The sequence below is a fragment of the Mesoplodon mirus genome (genome assembly GCF_964341445.2).
Source record: "Mesoplodon mirus genome assembly, chromosome: 4".
NCBI classification, from domain to species: Eukaryota; Metazoa; Chordata; class Mammalia; order Artiodactyla; family Ziphiidae; genus Mesoplodon; species Mesoplodon mirus.
This window is the reverse complement of record NC_138979.1, coordinates 13360765-13380021: the sequence shown is the minus strand read 5'-3', so window position 1 is coordinate 13380021 and position 19257 is coordinate 13360765. Positions and strand designations below refer to the sequence as shown.

Sequence of the window (19257 nt, the reverse complement as noted above, 5' to 3'; positions counted from 1 at the left end):
CCGCGGCCGCCGGGCGAGCTCCGCACGTCGGGGAAGTAGCGCAGGCTGAGCTCCCTGGTGGACGCCGACCGCGCACGGGGCGCCCGAGCACCGCGCCCTGACGTCACGCCCAGGACGGCCGTTGACGCGAGAGGGCCACGTTCCGGTTCCGGTCGGTTGCCCGGGAGACGCGGGTACACAGACCTGGCTCCCGTCGGAGTCCGAGCGGTCCCCGCGGTCGCCCCCTCCGCGGACTCGCAGGCTGGGCGCGGACGAGCCGGGCGCCGCCTAGTTGGTGGCGAGGGCGCCATGAGTCAGAGGCAGGTGCTGAAAGGTAGGTCCGGGCGCCCCGACGGGGGGCGGCGGGGCCCGGGGGCCGCGGGCGGCCCGCTCCAGCGTGTCTCTCCCCGCAGGGTTCGAGGAGTACCGGAAAGCCCGGACCCAATTCGTGCAGATGGTGGCGGAGCTGGCGACCAGACCGCAGAACAGCGAGACGCTGCAAAACGCGGGTGAGCCCTCACCTCGCACTCGCGTCGCTCCACGCCCCTGACCTCGCCTCGCCCGTCGCCCCGCACCCCGGCCCCGCGTCCCTTGCTGTCCCGGCTTCGCCCCGCACCTCCATTCCTAGTCTCCCTGGGTCCTTGGCCCTGCCTCGCCCCTCACCCCGTATCCCCTGCCCCTCGTCGCCCAGTGTCCCCTGGCTTCGCCTCGCCCCGGGTCCCCGTCGCCCCGCTCCCCAGCCGGCTGAGCTGTTGGGGAGCGGCAGGATGGGGACAGGAGGACAGCGTCCCTAAATTCCTCCAATCCACCGCGGAGGCTGTAGAAGCGTTCGGTCTCTTTAGCGGGTCAAGTTTCCAGGTTGGTGTGAGAGGGACCCGACGTCCCTATTTCCATCTTTATCGCAACCAAGCAAATGTCAGGTTGTCTGAATCTACCCTAATCAGACCCATTTTATCCGGATGCCCTGCCTTTGATCATCTTCGACTTGACTTTCTCACACCAAAGGAATTCCAGAGCAGTTGACCCGTTATTTCTTGTCTTGCATTAGCGAAAGAGCAAAGATATGCTTGAATATTTCCCAAGAGATTCCAAGTAGGCAGAGACCTAGCTTTGAGAAATCCTTGTGGTGCTCGTATTCCACGTCTCGATCCGAACTCATGTACACTCTACAGGGAGAGGAAGAGTGTGTGCCTGTGTGTGTGATTTGCTTCTTATCTTTTAACATAAACAGAGAAGAAAATGGTGGTACCCACCCCCACCTCTGTCTCTGTCTCTGATTAAGGATGAGTCCACCACCATCTGAAGGTAGAATTTTATTGCTACTGTGTCATGAGAAATCTTCAATTTATGGGATGTGATCTTTAAAACTCATTAAATTAACACGGATTTGAAGAAAATTCAGAACATATTTTCAGGGCATGAATGTTTAGACATGATGTTTACTCTGGGTTTCTTTGAAGGGAATTACTACTGCACCTAGCTGGCAATTTCTTTTGTCACTGGGAGGGATTCTGGTGTTTATTATTGCATGTTTTTATTTTGGGAGGGGGATGTATTTAGAATAGGGAAAGTGTATTTTATAATCATTTAAAAAACTTAATTTTGAGATAATTGTAGATTTACGTGCGGTGGTAAGAAATAATATACAGAGCTAATGTACCTCAAAACTGTAGTATATCACAACCAGAATATTGACATTGATAAAAATGCATCAGTTTGTTTTTCAGTTTTCCTTGTACTTTAAGTGTATGTGTGTTTAGTTCTATACAATTTTATACCGTGTGTATCCATCACCACTGTTGTCAAGGTACTACTTTCATCACTACAAGGATCCCTTGTGATGCCTTTTTATAGCCACACCTATCTCGCTCTTGTTCCTAACCCTGGGCAACCATTAATCTGTTCTCCATTTTGAAAATTTCAAAGTTGATAGTCTTTTGCTCTACCGTTGTTTCATGTGAATTCATCTTCTTTCTTCTGCACGTGTGTGTGTGCTTGTATGCATGCACGTATACTCCTCAAAGTGCCCAGAACAGTGCTGGACACACAGAGTTTCATATATACTGACCATGTTAACTTCATTAGAGCATATTACATTTTTTGAATGTGCTTATTTTTGGATTTTTTTTCCCTTTCAGTCCTACTCAGTGGCCTTCATGAATGGACACTTGCTATTTACAAATATTTAATTTTCTGGACAGTATGTATACAGCTAAACTAAAACATGATTTCTTAAAAAGGGAAAATGATTGACATTCTTTTATAAATTTGATACTGAAATATGGATGTACAGATGATAACTCTTAAGATACAGAATATCATGTTTTAGTGTAATAGTGACAGATTATCTCTTCCCATAAGTATACAATGTAGAATATATTGTGGAATTTAATCAATCCAAACAGGCTAAGTCATCATCAAAGTATAAGTGACTTAGGTATGGCATTCTTAAATAGCCATCTATTTCCACTTATGGTCTGGCTTATGAAGGAATGGAATACAAAAGGAATATAACTCAATGTTTTGAAGTTATCTGCACTTGCCTAATATCTTGATGGAATGGTAAGATTTTTCTTTCCCCTGAGGAACTTATTTTAATGTATTTCATATTATCTAAATGCAACTTAAGCCCCCCTTTAATAACTTTAAATAGGGACAGATGAGTATTCCAATATATTTATTCTTTTAATGTAAAAAACCCTGTAAGCTTTGTTATGAAAACTTCTCTTAATAGTCAACTTAACCATTTAAATGGTTTATTTTTAAAACATCACCATGGATTTAAAAATACTTTTGAGTGAGCCACAGTATGTGTCATAAAGTATATATATATTTTTTTTTCATAAAATATATATTTTGATCAAGCTTTTTTTTTTTTCAGTCAAGTGACTTCATTTTGGTATCATAAGATACCAGTGCATTTTATTCCTGACTTTGACATACTGTCTGCATACCTGGGAGGGTTTTGTTTTGTTTTCTCACTTGTCTCCCCTAATAAACTGTTTAAATAAATATGTATCATAGATCCAAAATAATGTGAAAAAAAGTTTCCATATAGGTATCATGATAAATCAGTAGTTCACTGGTTTAGAATTTTTAAATTCATTCAGTGTGAAAGGAATCTTAAAGGTGAAAGTTATCAATGAAGTTTTATTTCATTTAAAATCTCTGATCTTTCTCATTGTGTTTTTGATGTGCTAATGAGAGAATCTGTTCTATTAAATATGTCCAAAGTAATTATAAAACAGAGTGTTGCAAGATATCTTCTTCAGAGTATTTGGACAAAAATAAGTTTGAGTTCCACTCAAAATTGTTACTAGAAAGAACTGTGTACAATGTGTCTATAACCTAGAGGTTTTTTTTTTCCTCACTGAGATTTTGTTCCTTCTAAATCAAAAGGACATACATGAAAACATTAAAAAGTTTAATGTTTGTTATAAAATCTCTTTATGCTCCCTCAAACCCTGTATGTTTGAGCCATTACATCTTGCAGCTATTTAAAAATGAATTTGGATACTTCCTCTCTTTGAATAATAATACATGACTTCAATGGTAGTGATAATACATCGTTACTTGTACCAATTGTGGAATTTCAGCAATTGGAGGTGGTTGTTTAATTATAAAATATAAGAAAGGTGTTTTGTGGTATATTGGAGTACCAGGCCACTCTTTGGTTGTTTAGAAGGTCTTTTAAAATAAGCCAGTAAAAGCCCGAAGAACATGATTTTTAAATTGCTTAGCTGCACGAAATAAACTTCTTCTGAAGCAGCTATTTATATAAGAAAAGTGGGGGTAAAGTTTAAAATAATACTTTGTAATATTTTGCTTGTAACCTATATATAGCCAAACAGTAAACATGGCAAATCATAGTTATGCACATTTTCAGAAGAGTAGGAATAGAAAAGTTTGCCTATCACTTTAAATAAGCACCTGTATGAAGCTAATTTGCAAATTGAGGCAATTTATTTGGTTCATAATTCAAGAAAATAAGTAATGTATGTTGACATAAAATGATTTTAAATTGCATGTGTCTGGGGCAGGGTGAAAATCTTCATATTAATGATCTAGAACTTCAATTTGCTATGAGAAGGAAAAGCCTGTAGTAAACATTTATAATGTATTTAAAACACATCCTGGGAGGTACATGTACAATACCATGATTCTTCTACAAAAACTATTGTTCCAAAGGATATTAGAACTGAAAAGATAATTAGTAAAGCAACTCCAGAAAACTTAACCAATTATGCCCTTTAAATTTGATGTATTTGCCAATATAAAAGGAGTCATACTTCTGAATGTATGATAATTAATTCAAAGCACTGACTTTTTTTTTTTTAAGGATAGGGTAGGGATAGAGGGCTTTTTCTTTCTTTCTTTCTTTCTTTTTTTTTTCCCAATATACTTAAGTGGAAAATGTTCCAGGGAACTATAAAAATTCTGAATTTTTATGCACCTACCAATATGTCCTAAAAACAAGATTTTTCAGAATGTTATTCTGTGTCCCAAATCGTTGTTCCTACATGGACATTTATCTGTTTTGTTTTCTAAGCATTGGTACATAAGTAGAAAATAATGCAACCAGGGCTGGGATCTCACTGTTTTCTTAGGAAAAGTTTGATGACTAAAAAGAAAAATCCAAGCTGTAGATAAACCTGTAAGAGTGGGTTTTTGAAATGGCAGATTGTGGGGTTACATTTTAATGTCACAGATTAAATGTTTTTGAAAAGTTACTTAAGTGTTTCCTAAAAGCACTTTACATTCGTTGAATGTTTTTTCAAGACCTTTGCTCCTCTGACTACTAGAACCTTTTCCTACACTTCTTTGCCTGATTAATTCCTGCTCATTCTTTATGGCTCTGTTCAGATGTTGATTCCTCAGGGAAACCTTCCTTGAGCCCTCCCAGCGGGTTGAGTTTATTGATTTATCTTTCCCTGCTTCTAATATTTCTCTTTCATAGTCCTTGTCACAACTGTAATGGTTTAGTTTCTGCTTTCTCTACCAGATGTAAATTTCACGTCTAGCATAATGCTTAGCATAGAGCAGATGTTCAACATGTTTAAATAGAACGAAGGAAGGAGTAATTATTTTTCTAAGTGTTTTCACATCTCTTAGAAGATTAGATTCTTATAACAGCTCAGGTAAGGTATCTTGTTCACTGTGGTTAAAGCCCAAAGAAGGTTGGGTAATTGCCCTCATCACAAAGTGAGTTAGTGGCCAATCTGGGGCTAGGATCTGTTTCTTAATTGCTGTCTGACCTTGTGCTCTTTCTGTGTTACCTCAGGGGTATCAGGAAACTATTCCTAGATGTTCTAGGAGTTCCAGATAAACCTCAGTGTTAACTGTTAAAACAAGTCATCTGTTTAGGCCTTTGGGTACCAGTGACTGTCCAGTAATTGTGCATAACTGCTTTTGAGGTCTCGTTGAGTACCATTATGGGATCTTGAGTGGAGGCCCAGATGCAGAGGACTAACTTTAATTGGTAAATACCTGGGGGTTTGAGGGAGTGGAAGTTGTATTTAGGGCTTAAACTGGCCTCAGAGCTCTAGAAGACCTTCTGGTTTCCTCTGGCTTCTAAGGAAAGTCTTATCAAACCAGAAGCTCTTTAAAATCACCTGGGGAAAGTGTGTAATCCACTGGAAGTTGAGAACCAATAGAGTACTTGAGAGAGTTGTTGGACTGAGACCTGCTATTATCAGGACGAGTGCCCAAGAGACTTCCTCAGGGCCCAGGGAGGCCAGCTGCCCTGTGACTGACTGCCTGCTCTCCTGGGTTTTCTGAGAACATGTGAGGTACAGTACAGTGAAGAGGGAGGCCCTTGATATTTGTTGGTTGGTTGATGTGAGTGTATACTCAACACTTCCCTTTGTTCTTTATTTAATCGCACTTGGTGTGAAGGGCTTTTCTTCCATGTTCACTGGGGGCAGAACTTTGGGATTTCTACTGAGTAGATTTACTGGCCCTAGGAGAAATCCAGGGCCATACCTTGAGAAAACAAATTGGCCTTGTCTTGTAGTGGGTGGAATGGCCCATTTGAACACAGGTCAGACTTCCCTAATTTTCAAAGTGAAGTATTGGTTTTGCCATACACCCCAGTTTTCTATTATAAGGGTGGCTTAATTTTAAATTTATTGTTTATTCAAGTTCTGTTAAAAAATCTAGGTGAAAACAAATGATATTTGTGCTTGTGTATGTGTGCATGTGTCTCCAAAGGAAATGATCTCTCTCCACTTTTCCATATATTCTAAGTTGTATCTCTGTGTCAAGTTAGAATCACTATTATATTATGTAAGTAGACTAGATTACATTAGTTTTCTATTAAAATGTCTTTGTAGAATTAGTCTAATAATTCTAAAAGTCCCTCTTTTTTTTTGAGGGCTTATTTAAAAATAGATACTTAGACTTTCCCATAACTTTAAAAACCTATCATTGAAGATGTCCATTTTGCTGTTAAATTTTTTAATACAAAGATATACTCTTTTATCCAACCAATCTTTTATTAACTATTATGTTTCAAGTCAGGCCTAGGTATGATTTCAGGAAAAAAAATTGTTCCTGCTTCCTTTTATTTCACAAAGTGGTTCTCGTTCTACTTTTGCTGCCACAAAACTCAGTGCTGTGTTCAGAGTTCAGCTGTAGCAACTATCACTATATTTCTGATTTAAAAAATAACCAGCCCCCGTCTCCACTCCATGGCTCTTAATTATTATCTTTGTATCCATATCTTTTAGAGTAAACTATCTCAAAAAAAAATAAACTAGGTAGAGTATGATTAAAACAAAGAATTTCATCTGAAGATAGATTTTTGAACTGATTGCCTTCCAAAAGTTTCCCTTCAGATATTACCCATGAAACCTCTTGGAGCAGACAGTCCTTTTAGAACTGTCCTCTTTATTCTCTATACTGACCCCATTCCTAAACATTCCAATCTTCTCCAGGAAGATGGGTGTAATAGGTATATATTGTAAAAGAGAAAACACATTGACAGAAGAAGACAGAACTAATTTAAAATTTGCAGCTCTCTAGAAGGCTTTAAATTAAAATAGAATTATATGTATGTGTGTTGGTTTTAGGTGAGGGGATAGTTTAAATGACCCATTTGAGTTCCTTAAAGCTTTATGAATTTATAATACTGACACTTATGTACCTGACCTCGTGTACCTAACAAAAGAACTATGAGCACGTTATCCATTTTGTTATTTTAACTAAAATTTACCTAAAAAGAGAAAATTGCATATTAATTTTCAGAGTTTGTTCGTTCATCATTCAACATTCACTGAGTGTCCAAGTGCCAGATACATGCTTAGATGCTGATCATGCAAAAATTGAAGGCATAGACTCTGCCCGTAAGGAGCTTATTTGCTAATGGTGAGATATATAAATACATACTTTTTGATAAGTGTCTGCTATATAGACATATGGAACACATATGAAGGGTACCTAACCAAGTTTTAGGAATGAGGGGTGCTGGTCATGGGAGACTTTTAGGAGGAGGTGTTATCTGTGCTGACTTTCTTAGGAGTTAGCTAGATGAAGAAATGGGAGAGGAAAACTGCATTTGGGTAGAGGGAACATTATGTGCAAAGGCAAATAGGCAAGAGAACAGATGGTACTTGATAGAAAAGGCAGATGTTTAGGTATGGCTGGAACTTCTTGGGGTAGTAGGACAGGGGAGAGGCACATCAGTGGCTGGAGAGGAAAATAGCCCTAATTACGAAGGACCTCATCTGAAGTTTGGATTTATCCTAAAATTGATAGAAAACCATTGAAAAGTGTTAACTAGAGGGATGGAGGGATTCATTTTGTGTTTTAGGGAGATGATTTTCACAGTAGTGGGGAGAATAGATTGGAGGGGATTGAAACAGGATCGGGAAGACCAGGTATCCATTTTTGCTATAGCAGTCATGCTGGATAAGAGGTCTGCTGGACTTGTGACTTAGTAGAAGGGGGCTGGCAGGTGCAGGTGAGGAGAGAGAGGAGTTCAAAATGACTCCAAGGAAAACTCTAATTCAAAAAGATACATGTACCCTAGTGTTCACAGCAGCATTATTCACAATAGCCAACGCATGGAAGCAACCTAAATGTTCATAGACAGATGAATGGATAAAGAAGATGTGGTATATATATGCAATGGAATATTACTCAGGCATAAAAAAGAATGAAATAATGCCATTTGCAGCAACATGGATGGACCTGGAGATTATCATACTAAGTGAAGTAAGCCAGACAGAAAGTCAAATACCATATGATACCACTTATATGTGGAATCTAAAATATGATACAAATGAACTCATTTACAAAACTACAAAACAGAAACAGACTCACAGACATAGAAAACAAATTTATGGTTACCAAAGAGGAAAGAGGGTGGAGGAGGGATAAATTAGGAGTTTGGGATTAACAGATACAAACTACTATATATAAAATAGATAAACAACAAGGTCCTACTGTATAGCATAGGGATACACACACACACACACACATCTGAATCACTTTGCTGTATACTAGAAACTAACACGACATTGTAAATTAAGTATAGTTCAATAAAATTGTTTTTAAAAATTGTTACAGCCCTCCACCTGGCAGAGGGTCCAGTACAACATAGGCACTCAATAAATGTTGAAACAGCTTTGGAATGGCAAACTTGTTGCTTGATGAAAGGCAGTCCTTCATGCTTTCACAATAAAATGACTTTTAGAAAGAAACAAAGAAACAAACAAAATGACTCCAAGGCTTCTGGTTACTTAGGCAAATTAGCACTCTTCATTAATGGAGAAGGGATACAAACAGCTCGGGGAAATGGCGATTTCACTCTGCAACAGTGCTGAGGTTGAAGTGTGTCTGGGAGATCTATGTGCCAGTGACTCTGGTAAGCAGTTTGGATAGATAGGGCTCTGGGGCTCAGGAGAGAGATCTGAAATGAAAATAAAGGCTTGGATATGTGGAACTTACATGTTCATTTGAAAACTATGTTAAAAGCCCATTTTATATTTCTTCATGTAACTATAAACACGTAAGTTCTAATCATTTTTATCTGAAGTATCATGTAAATTGAACTTGCCATAACTTTTATGGTCTACATACTCAGTATAAATCTCACATATAGACGGTGGTGGCAGTGACCTAGTCAAGAGTCACAGTTACACTGGAGAAATCAATGGAATTTCGGTTTAATACAGTAATCATGGAAGAGACCTACAGTAACATTAATGGCAGAATCATGTGAATTCAACAGATGGTATGCATTCTAAACCTAGCACAGAGGCCAGTTTTCATTGGTAAATGGGTTGACTGACACTGGAGAAATAGGAGGGCATAGACTCCCGAGCTATAAATAGCATCTACCTGGTAGGATTGTAATGAGGATTAATGGGTTAATATTTGTAGATTTTTTTAGAGGAGTGCCTGGTGATGCTCTAGAAGTATGTGTTAAATAAGTGAATACATACTGTGCTTCCTTGCCCTCTTAGAAGAGTTGCTGGCTACCAGTGAGAGGGTCAGTGATCTCTGTCTCATCTTCCTCTCACTCCTCCGCACTCAACAGTGACATGTCAGGTGTGGTAGTCCTTCACTCACAAACGACTGAACTGACAGTGAATCACCAAACAAAATTCAGAGGATACTGAAGTTAATGAGAATAACTTTAAAAGGAGAAAATATATTACCCTTGATCATAAGAGCTTCTTGAATCATTTATGATTACAATTGAATTTTATGTAAAAAAAACTATATATACATTTTGTGATTCACTCTGACCATTTAAATAAATTATAAGGATCTTTGCATGTTGTAAGGGATATAACACCTAAAATCATAATTGACTTTATAGTTATGGCAGTGAAAAAGTGTTTCACAGGAAGCAAGACAAATAGATATGTGATACCAAAACTTACTAATTCTTAATCAAATGAAAGAATAGTGGCCAGAGGTATATAATCATAGAGGATGAAAGAAATCAAATCAAGGCCTGAAAATTCTTCTCTAAAGAAAAGCAAGGGAGGAACACAAATATTTTCAAGTGAAAAATGACCAGTGAAGGAAAACGAGAACATGCTTTAAAACTCACCAGTGTCATAAAACTTGCTTCAGTAAAAATATAGACATGTAAATGTAATAACTTGTTAAAGAAGTAAAAAAACTAAAATCAGAGGAAAGCTGATGAGTGTAATTGGAATTACTCTGTGATAGGAGAGTAGGTAGTGCTTGAAATAGTAAAATCCAAGTGGATAGTGGTCTCTAGAATCAGGACCACAAAGTGTTTCAATAAGAGTTAGATGTGCGTTCAGAACTGTGCTAGGTAATTTGAGAAACAGAAGAAAAGTGTAAAACATAAGCACTGCTCTAGAGATGTTCATTATTATACTGAGGAGGTAAGATATTTATTCACATAAAATAGAGAACCACATAAATATCAAGGATGGCTACTGTGCTTTGCACAACTTCGGGAATGCCATTTATATCATGATCTACGTGAATGGCATCGCCTGGATTTGTGCAGTATGCAGCCTGCCCAGCCATACATCGTGGGCCTGGGAATTATTCAAAGTCTTTATTTTCATTTATTTACCTCCCTGAGAATGAGTAGTGCAAACAATAAAGCTCCCCATAGCTTCCCATTTCTCTTAGAACAACATCACAAAAATCTTCATTTAACCTATAGCTAAACTTATCTGGCCCCAGCCAACCTCTCCAGCTTTATCCCTTGCCACGTCACCCCTCCCACTTCACATTTCAGACCAGTATAGATTTATCATGGCTTCTTCAACAGTCTGCAGCAATCATGCATCCCTTGTCCAAGCCAGAAACTGGGAAGTATCAGTGATTCCTCCGTCTTCTTCACAATAATCAGTTTGTCTTTTAAATATCTCCTTAGACCCTTCACTTTTCTCTTTCCCTTTTGCCATCACTGTACTCCAGGCTATCTTCACATCTGGCCTAGGTTCCTATAATAGCTTCCTAAGTGGTCTTCTCTCTTTTCATCCTTTCTCCCCAGTGTAATCTGAGATCCTTCTTTACAAAGTGCAAATCTGATCTGTCACTGCACTGACATTAATGCTCAGATTAAATTTAGAATCCTTAAAACAGTTCATTGGACCCTTCAGGACTTTTGTCTCTGTTAATCTCAGGCTTCTTTCTCCAACTCCTCTCTCCTCTCTTGTACTAAAGTCAAACTGTATTCTCAGTTTTGTCATCATATCAAACTCTTTTTGGTTTTGAGCTTCATTTATACAGTTTCTTCTGGTTGGAGTTCTCTCCAATCCCTACGCCTTCCAATTTTTTCAGCAGACAATCTGCCTGAGAGCCTTCAGATCTCAATTCAGATGTCAATTAGCCTTTGCACCTTCCCTCTGTCCCTCAAAGCCTGGGTCAGATGCTCTACTGTGTTTTTGCAGAGCATCCTGTACTCCTTTAGTTGCACACATCATAATGTGTTGTTTATCTCTCATGACCCCTTTATGAGTTCCTTGAGGTCAGGGACAATTGTGTTTTAACACATTGTAGATTCTTAATATTTCTTAAATGAATGGTGAATGAGTTATTCATTCCATAGTAATTCTAAAATACATCGTAGAAAAGGCTCAGTTTGTGGGGCCATGCGACCTTAAATATTTCTCCATTACAGTGTAAGGTACTGATTGATTAATGAGTCATCTATGTTAATAATAATACAATGTTGATGAAAAATATGGTCAACATAGGGAATTGATTCCTTTAGAGCACTTTTATTTATCAAGCATCCAACTGGTGTTTATTTTGTCCTAGATAATCTTCCTAGCACTTTAGAAATTTTAGCTCATTTTAATTCTCACAACAGCTTTATAAGGTGGTCCTAGAATTTGTCACCATTTTACAAATGAGGAAACTGAGACACAGAGTAGTTAAGTAATCTTGCTGAGGCCCCACAGCCAGGAAGTAGCAGAGCCCAGATTTTTTTTCTTTTTTTTTTTTTTTTTTTGCAGTACGTGGGCCTCTCACTGTTGTGGCCTCTCCCGTTGCGGAGCACAGGCTCCGGACGCGCAGGCTCAGTGGCCATGGCTCACGGGCCCAGCCACTCTGCGGCATGTGGGATCCTCCTGGACCGGGGCACGAACCCGTGTCCCCTGCATCGGCAGGCGGACTCTCAACCACTGTGCCACCAGGGAAGCCCAAGAGCCCAGATTTGAACCTAGTCTCCCTCCAGATACATGCTGTTAACCACCTCAGTCTGTTGTCTCTCAGCATAGGCAGTCAGGTACCAAGTAGGGCAAGATTCCTTCTATTTCTAAAGCACGAAGTTTCTTTCATATTTTAATTGGGCCCCAACAGAATGCCTGAGTAACGTTGACATTGACGGTTAAGGGTGAATCCTTTGCTGAGTATGCAGAAATTACTTCTTCCAAAACTTGAATGAACTGTAGTAGCAGTTTCATAGTAAATGGATACTTGGAAAGTAGTTTCAGATTAAAATAAAACGTATTGTTTGAGTTTAAAATTTTAAAGCTTTGTAAAATTTGTAACAAATCTTTAACATATTTTATGTTTGTGATAATTTTGAATAAAACTGGAAAGTAAAAAATATTCATTTTAAGTCTAAGAAACAAGGAGGGGCCTCAAAGTACACTATCAAGAGAGTGAAAAGACAGCTCACAGAATGGGAGAAAATGTTTGCAAAGCATATATTTGATAAGAACTTAATATTTAGAATATATAAAGAACTATAACCACCAACAACAAAATATCCACTTCAAAAATGTGCAGAAGATTTAAATCAATTATATTTCTTCAAAGAAGATAAACAAACAGACAATAAACACATGAAAAGTAGCTCAATATCACTAGTCATTGGAAAATGCAAATCAAACCATAGTGAGATACCCCTTCACACCCATCAGGATGGCTGTTATAAACAACAACAAAATATTGGTGAGGATGTGGGGAAATTGGAACTCTTGTAATTTGCTGGTGGCAATGTAAAAGGGTGCCATCACTGTGGAAGCAGTTTGGTGGTTCCTCAAAAAGTTAAGCATAGAATTATCATTTAGTCCAGCAATTCCGCTCCCAGGTATATACTCAAAAGAATTGAAAGCAGGGACTCAAATGGATATGTGTACACCACTGTTCACAGCAGCATTATTCACAATAACCTAAAGGTGGAAACAACCCAAATGTCTATCAACACATGACTAGACAAACAAAATGTATATACATACAATGGAATATTATTCAGTCTTAAAAAGGAATGAAATTTTGATACATGCTGCAATACAGATGACCCTTAAAAACATTATGCTAAGTGAAAGAAGCCAGATGAAAACGGACAAATGTTGTATGATTCCACTTATATGAAGTATCTAAAATAGGCAAAATAATAGAGACAGAAAACAGAATAGAAACTATCACAGGCTGGGGGTAGGGGGAAATGGGGAGTTATTGTTTAATTGGTATAGAGTGTCTGTTAGGAATGATGAATAAGTTCTGGAAATGACAGTAGTGATGGTTGCACAACATTATGACTGTACTTAATGCCACTGAATTGTACACTTTAAATGGTTAAAATGATCAATTTGATGCTATGTATATTTTACCACAATTAAAACAAAACAAAACAAAACAAAAAAGTAACCAGGGCAACCAGAAATCTTTACTATGGCTTAAATGAACCCAAAGAATTGTTTTTAATGGAACAAAGTTGAGATGTTAAATATCTTTATAAAACACCTCAGATGAAAGTAATATCTATATAAATTATACACATGTAATATGAGAATGAGTGAGTTATTTTTTTGTCTTTAGAAATGTTTGACCTTTTTTTCCTGACTTACATATGCAATTGGCATGCAAAATTAAAGTGATTAGGCCTATGTTGTATTAAAAGGAATTAAGGGAAAGAGTTGTGATTATTTTGAGGCTATTCTATAATCTCTTCCACTAGATTATTAGTTTTTTGAGAGCATGAACTGCCTTTACTCATGTATGAGGTCTTATTTCTTGCCACTCGGTAAACCTTGATCTATTTTTTGAATGAATGATGGTGGGTAGGATTAGCGAGGTTGTTTTTTGCAAAACTGGATTACAGTGTAAGTATTAGAAGCAGCGTCTCCAGTATGGCACTGGAACAAGAAATACAGAAAAGAAACTCAAAGCTATAAAGTTGGGGGTGGGGAAGATTGTAAAGATTTAGCCTGTAGGTTAAATTTCAGAACATTTTCACACCATTTAATCAATTTATATAGAGAAAACAGAATTGTTTTATAGATATTAGAGTATAATACAGGAATAATATTTACTATTAGATATAATATTGGGTTGGCCAAAAAGTTTGTTTGGGTTTTTCTGTAAGATGTTATGGAAATACCCAAACGAACTTTTTGGCCAACCCAATATTAGCTAGTACGTGTTGACTCCTTCGGTGGAGACCCTAATGAGTCATTAGCTGCTCACTAGAGACCTTGTCTATCAGATATTGTAGCGGTAATTCAGACTGTTGTAACTTATGGACTCTACATTTTCATGCATTCACTCACCAAGGATCAGTCACCATGAATTCCTAATGGACAGACAAGTAAGGAAAATTTTCTTTTTATGTTATATATGCTTCTCTTTCCCTCCTTCTCTCCCTCCCTCCTTTCCTTCCTTCCTTCCTCAGTTCCTTTTGCATCATTATCTGTACATCTAGGACAAACCTGCAATTAGAATAATAAAGTGTGCTTAGCCTATGTAAGAGATAAAAACATGTCCCTGGGGATTGAGGACTATGAAGCACTAAGAGGCAATTCAAGGACTAGAAATTTGGGGTAATATTTTCTCTAGTAAGAATGACCTTATTATTTTTTTTAAAGATTTTTTTTTGATGTGGACCATTTTTATTTTGTTTATTTTTGGCTGCATTGGGTCTTCGTTGCTGAGTGCGGGCTTTCTCTAGTTGCAGTGAGCAGGGGCTCCTCTTCGTTGTGGTGTGCGGGCTTCTCATTGCAGTGGCTTCTCTTGTTGCAGAGCACGGGCTCTAGGCACACGGGCTTCAGTAGTTATGGCACGAGGGCTCAGTAGTTGTGGCACGAGGGCTCAGTAGTTGTGGTGCGAGGGCTTAGTAGTTGTGGCGCACGGGCTTAGTTGCTGACGTGGACCATTTTTAAAGTCTTTATTGAATTTGTTACAATATTGCTTATGTTTTGTTTTGTTTTTTTTTGGCTGTGAGGCATGTGGGATCTTAGCTCCCCGACCAGATATCAAACCCGCATCCCCTGCATTGGAAGGCAAAGTCTTAACCACTGGACCACCAGGGAAGCCCCAGAATGACCTTATTTAAACAGATATTTTAAATGGAAACTTTAGCTTTTACTTTTTTTTTTTTTTTGCGGTATGCGGGCCTCTCACTGCTGTGGCCTCCCCCGCTGCGGAGCACAGGCTCCGGATGCGCAGGCCCAGCGGCCATGGCTCACGGGCCCAGCCGCTCCGCGGCACATGGGATCCTCCCAGACCGGGGCACGAACCCGCATCCCCTGCATCGGCAGGCGGACTCCCAACCACTGCGCCACCAGGGAGGCCCAGCTTTTACTTTTATATTCAAAGGTTTAAAATTTTTCAAAATTCTTACTGTCTGAACAAAGGAATATGATAGAGCAGAAGCATCTGCACAGAAGTCTAAATTGGATTTTGAATACTGGAGTAGAAGGAAAGGAATTGTGTGTCATTTTATTGACCTTATTTTTCCTGGGCCAGGTGCAGTAGAAAAAGGGAGGAGAAAATGTACAAAGCAGAAAATTCCTTTGAGTATATGGACAAGTGAAATACATCTTTGGGGGTAAAATATCTTATTGCTAAAATGGCAAACTGAAAATATCCAACATTGGGAGACTTGTGGTGTGTTAGCTAAATATAGTAACTAATAATAAATAATAATATAATAAGAAATATTATAAGCTTAGACAAACTCATTCTTCAAATTCGTAACATAAAAGTTCAGAGTTCTTGCAGTTTAATTCAAAATTCTAGGTTGAATAACCCAGTATGGATTGATTTTCCATTTATATTTCAAAAGACAATAAGCCACTGCCTTCACATAATTATATCAAGTGAGGAGAAAAGGAAATACCCGAATCATCAGGGAAAAATAACATGAAACATATTTGTGATTCTCTTAAAACTATTCTGAGCATCCTCATTAACGTATTTATTATGAAACTTTAAATATATGTTAACAAATTTAACTATTTGTATTGATTTGTTTTATTTAAAATGGTGCATATTCATTATAAAAAATACCAAGTTATACTCAAGAACAAAAACAAAAAAACCAACCCAGTTAAAAAAATGGGCAAAGGACTTAAATGGACAGTTCAGCAAAGAAGATGTACAAATGACCAATAAGCACATTCACCATCACTAACGATAGGGAAATAAAAATCAAACCACAAGGACATACCACTTCAAACCTATTAGGATGGTTATTCTAAAAAAAAATAACAAGCGTTGGTGAGGATGGGGAGAAATTTAAACACTTGTACTTTGCTGGTGGGAGTGTAAAATGATGTAGCCGCTGTGGAAAGCAGTTTAATGGTTCATAGCTAGTGGTGATGATTACACACCATTGTAAATGTATTTAATGCCTCTGAATTGTACATCCCAAAATGGTAAAAATGGTAATTTTTATGTTATGTATATTTTACCACTGTTAAAAAACTTAAATTGAGTAATAAAGCAACTACAAAGAAGAGATCAACAAATTGTTTTAGATTCAACTTTCTAGAAGGAACCCATGTTAACGTTTGGTAGTCATTCTAATACCTTATTCTGTGCATTAAACTTTTTGTTGTGAGATATTACAGAAATTATCTCTGTAAATAGTATAGAGAATAATATAAGCAACACTTATGCACATGGACATGCTGATTTGTTTAACACGAGCTGTGGCCTAGGCCTGAGGAGGGGCCTAGGCACACTTTATGTGCCTGCAAAGTTAACCAGCCTGAGTGGGATGCAGACTTGCAATGGTGGCCTTCTGTAAAATGATCTAACCAAACCAACTTAGACGTAAAAATGATCACTAAAGGAAATTGGGAGCTGCGAAAAGCCACAGGTCTCATCATTAAATGTTTCTGTGATGAGCATCATTATTCTCTGCTTATGTTATTTGGTAGTACTACTTATCTTAGTTTGGTCTAATCCTAAATGTTATTGTAAATGTTTTCCTTTTATTTCTATTTCACATGTTTCTGGATTCTTATAAAAGAATATTGGTAATATGTATTTGCTTTTATAGGTCACTGGGGTATGTTTTTGAAGAAAAGATGTAATAACATCAAGCTGAATAGCCTGCTGTAAATTACGTTTGGAAAGTCAAATTTCTAAACTTGTTCTCGTTTGAACTCTCGTCATTGCCTTTTTTGTAATCTTAGACTAAAACACCATCATTAAAGCACAGATAGCAGTTGGCTATTTTGCATATTTTATAGTAAAAAGGCAAAGTTAATACAGGGTTGGAAGTATCCAGCAAAATGGCCCAAATGCAATCACGTTTCCCCACCTCCCCAATTTTCCATACATATTACTTATTTAGTATCAAAAAAGAATGTCTGAATTGCTAACCTTGCTCCACCACTGTGTGAGGATTTCCCTAACCTTTCTCAGCCCCCATTTCTACATCTGTAAAATAGACATGATAATAGGGCTTACTTCCTAGGTTTGTTATGAGAGTTCAGTGAATTAATATGGGAAATAAGTTCTTAAAACAATGCATGCACAAAATAATATATAATATAAGCTACTTTTATTATCGTTGTTGTCATGATGGTATTCCTACTGTGTATTCAAGCCTAGAATGAATATTATGAGAGCTAGTATTGTGATTGATTTATTTGGAGATAATGTCAGAAATCTGAATTTGCAGCCCTGTATGAATGGGAGGCCCTAGCCAAATGGCCCTCCTAGCTCACCTAGCTCTGAAGTAAAGTTCAGTTAGAATCAAAGAAAAAAACATCGGAAGACTTGATTGAGAGGAAAGGACTGAACTGAGCCCTGAAAGATAGGATGTGCAAAGGCTGTGTGGGCGGGACCCAGCTCCCCAACACCTGCCTCCCTGCCACGTGCTAGGTAGGCATTCTACTCTGTGCTTTACAACCTCTCTCTGCGTTCATGACGTCACGCAGCCAGTGTTTGCCAAATCAGGGATTTAAACTCTGGTTCTCCAAAGCCTTTCTTATTTCCATGCTAAGCTGCTACTTTGATAATTACAGGTTGTATTCTTCTGTGCCTTAGCCAGTTAGGTGCTGCTTGATATCCCATTAGTTTTTTAGTTTTTAGTGGATGATTTTGTTGTTGTTTTACTGATATATTCCCCTGAATTCTCCTATCTGCGTATATGCTGAATGGTATGCTTGCCTTTTAATTTAAAATTTGCTGATTTCTGTTTTCTCATAACTTAGGTGTAATGTCTTTGCTGAGGCCTCTTCTTCTGGATGTGGCCCCAACAATTCAACAGACTGCTGCCTTGGCTCTGGGGAGACTGGCTAGTTATAATGAGGACCTAGCAGAAGCAGTCGTGAAGGGCAACATTCTTCCCCAGCTTGTTTATTCCTTGGCAGAACGGGATGTAAGAAGTTTTAAAAACTAAGTTATGTGTTTTTTTGTTTGTTTGTTTTGGATTTTTAAAAAAATTGATAGTTTGGGTACAGTTGCAAGTTTGTAGGCATAGAATTATTAGGATGTTAATACAACCTTCAATTCTTTGAACTGCATGTAATAATACTTTTAGGGTATTTTACTTTGGGGCTGATAGGCAGCTTTTCTCCCTTGCTGTTAATATAAGGAGAAAACATATTACAATTTTTAATGGAATTATACGTAAAGCAGTATTTCTCAGCACGGGTTTATTCAAGTTGTAGGATCAGTCTTAGAAAGGTGTATGGAGCCCTGGGCAAATAAGTTATATACAATGGTGAAATCTGGTTAATGGACAATGTAAGAGACAGCTTTGAAGCAAGGGGGAGAGAAGCATCCAAAAGGAAAGAGAATACATGTAATGGAAGGTTTGACAAAGCATTTTTTTCCAAGGATGCAAGCATGTCAGCCCTTTTAAGGGCCATATAAGAGTACCTCTATTGTTTTTTTCATCCTGTCTGGTTCCCTCTATGTTTCTAACAATAGTTAAGGATCTGCCTCTACATAGGGTCTTGGACTGTTCATTTCATCCTCCTAGTTTATCATAACCTAGGGATGTACCTTTCTTGACATATCTTTAAGATTAAATTCCTATTTGTTGTAACCAAAGGACAAACAATACAATTTTAAAAAGGGGGGGACTTC

The 19257-nt window shown here is 38.0% G+C and overlaps 1 protein-coding gene across 2 annotated transcripts in view; it reads left to right on the top strand.

Moving 5' to 3' along the window:
* Positions 1 to 404: 404 nt before the first annotated feature.
* Positions 405 to 19257, top strand: part of SPAG6 (sperm associated antigen 6) — a gene marked incomplete at its 3' end in the record, with an annotated part of 75636 nt that continues 56783 nt past the window's right edge. For both annotated transcript variants that reach the window (XM_082616816.1, XM_082616817.1), the window contains exons 1-2: positions 405 to 488; positions 18378 to 18544. In XM_082616816.1, coding sequence (XP_082472942.1) covers positions 434 to 488; positions 18378 to 18544 — 222 coding nt within the window. In that variant the 5' untranslated portion in view covers positions 405 to 433. The remainder of the gene's footprint in view (positions 489 to 18377; positions 18545 to 19257) is intronic.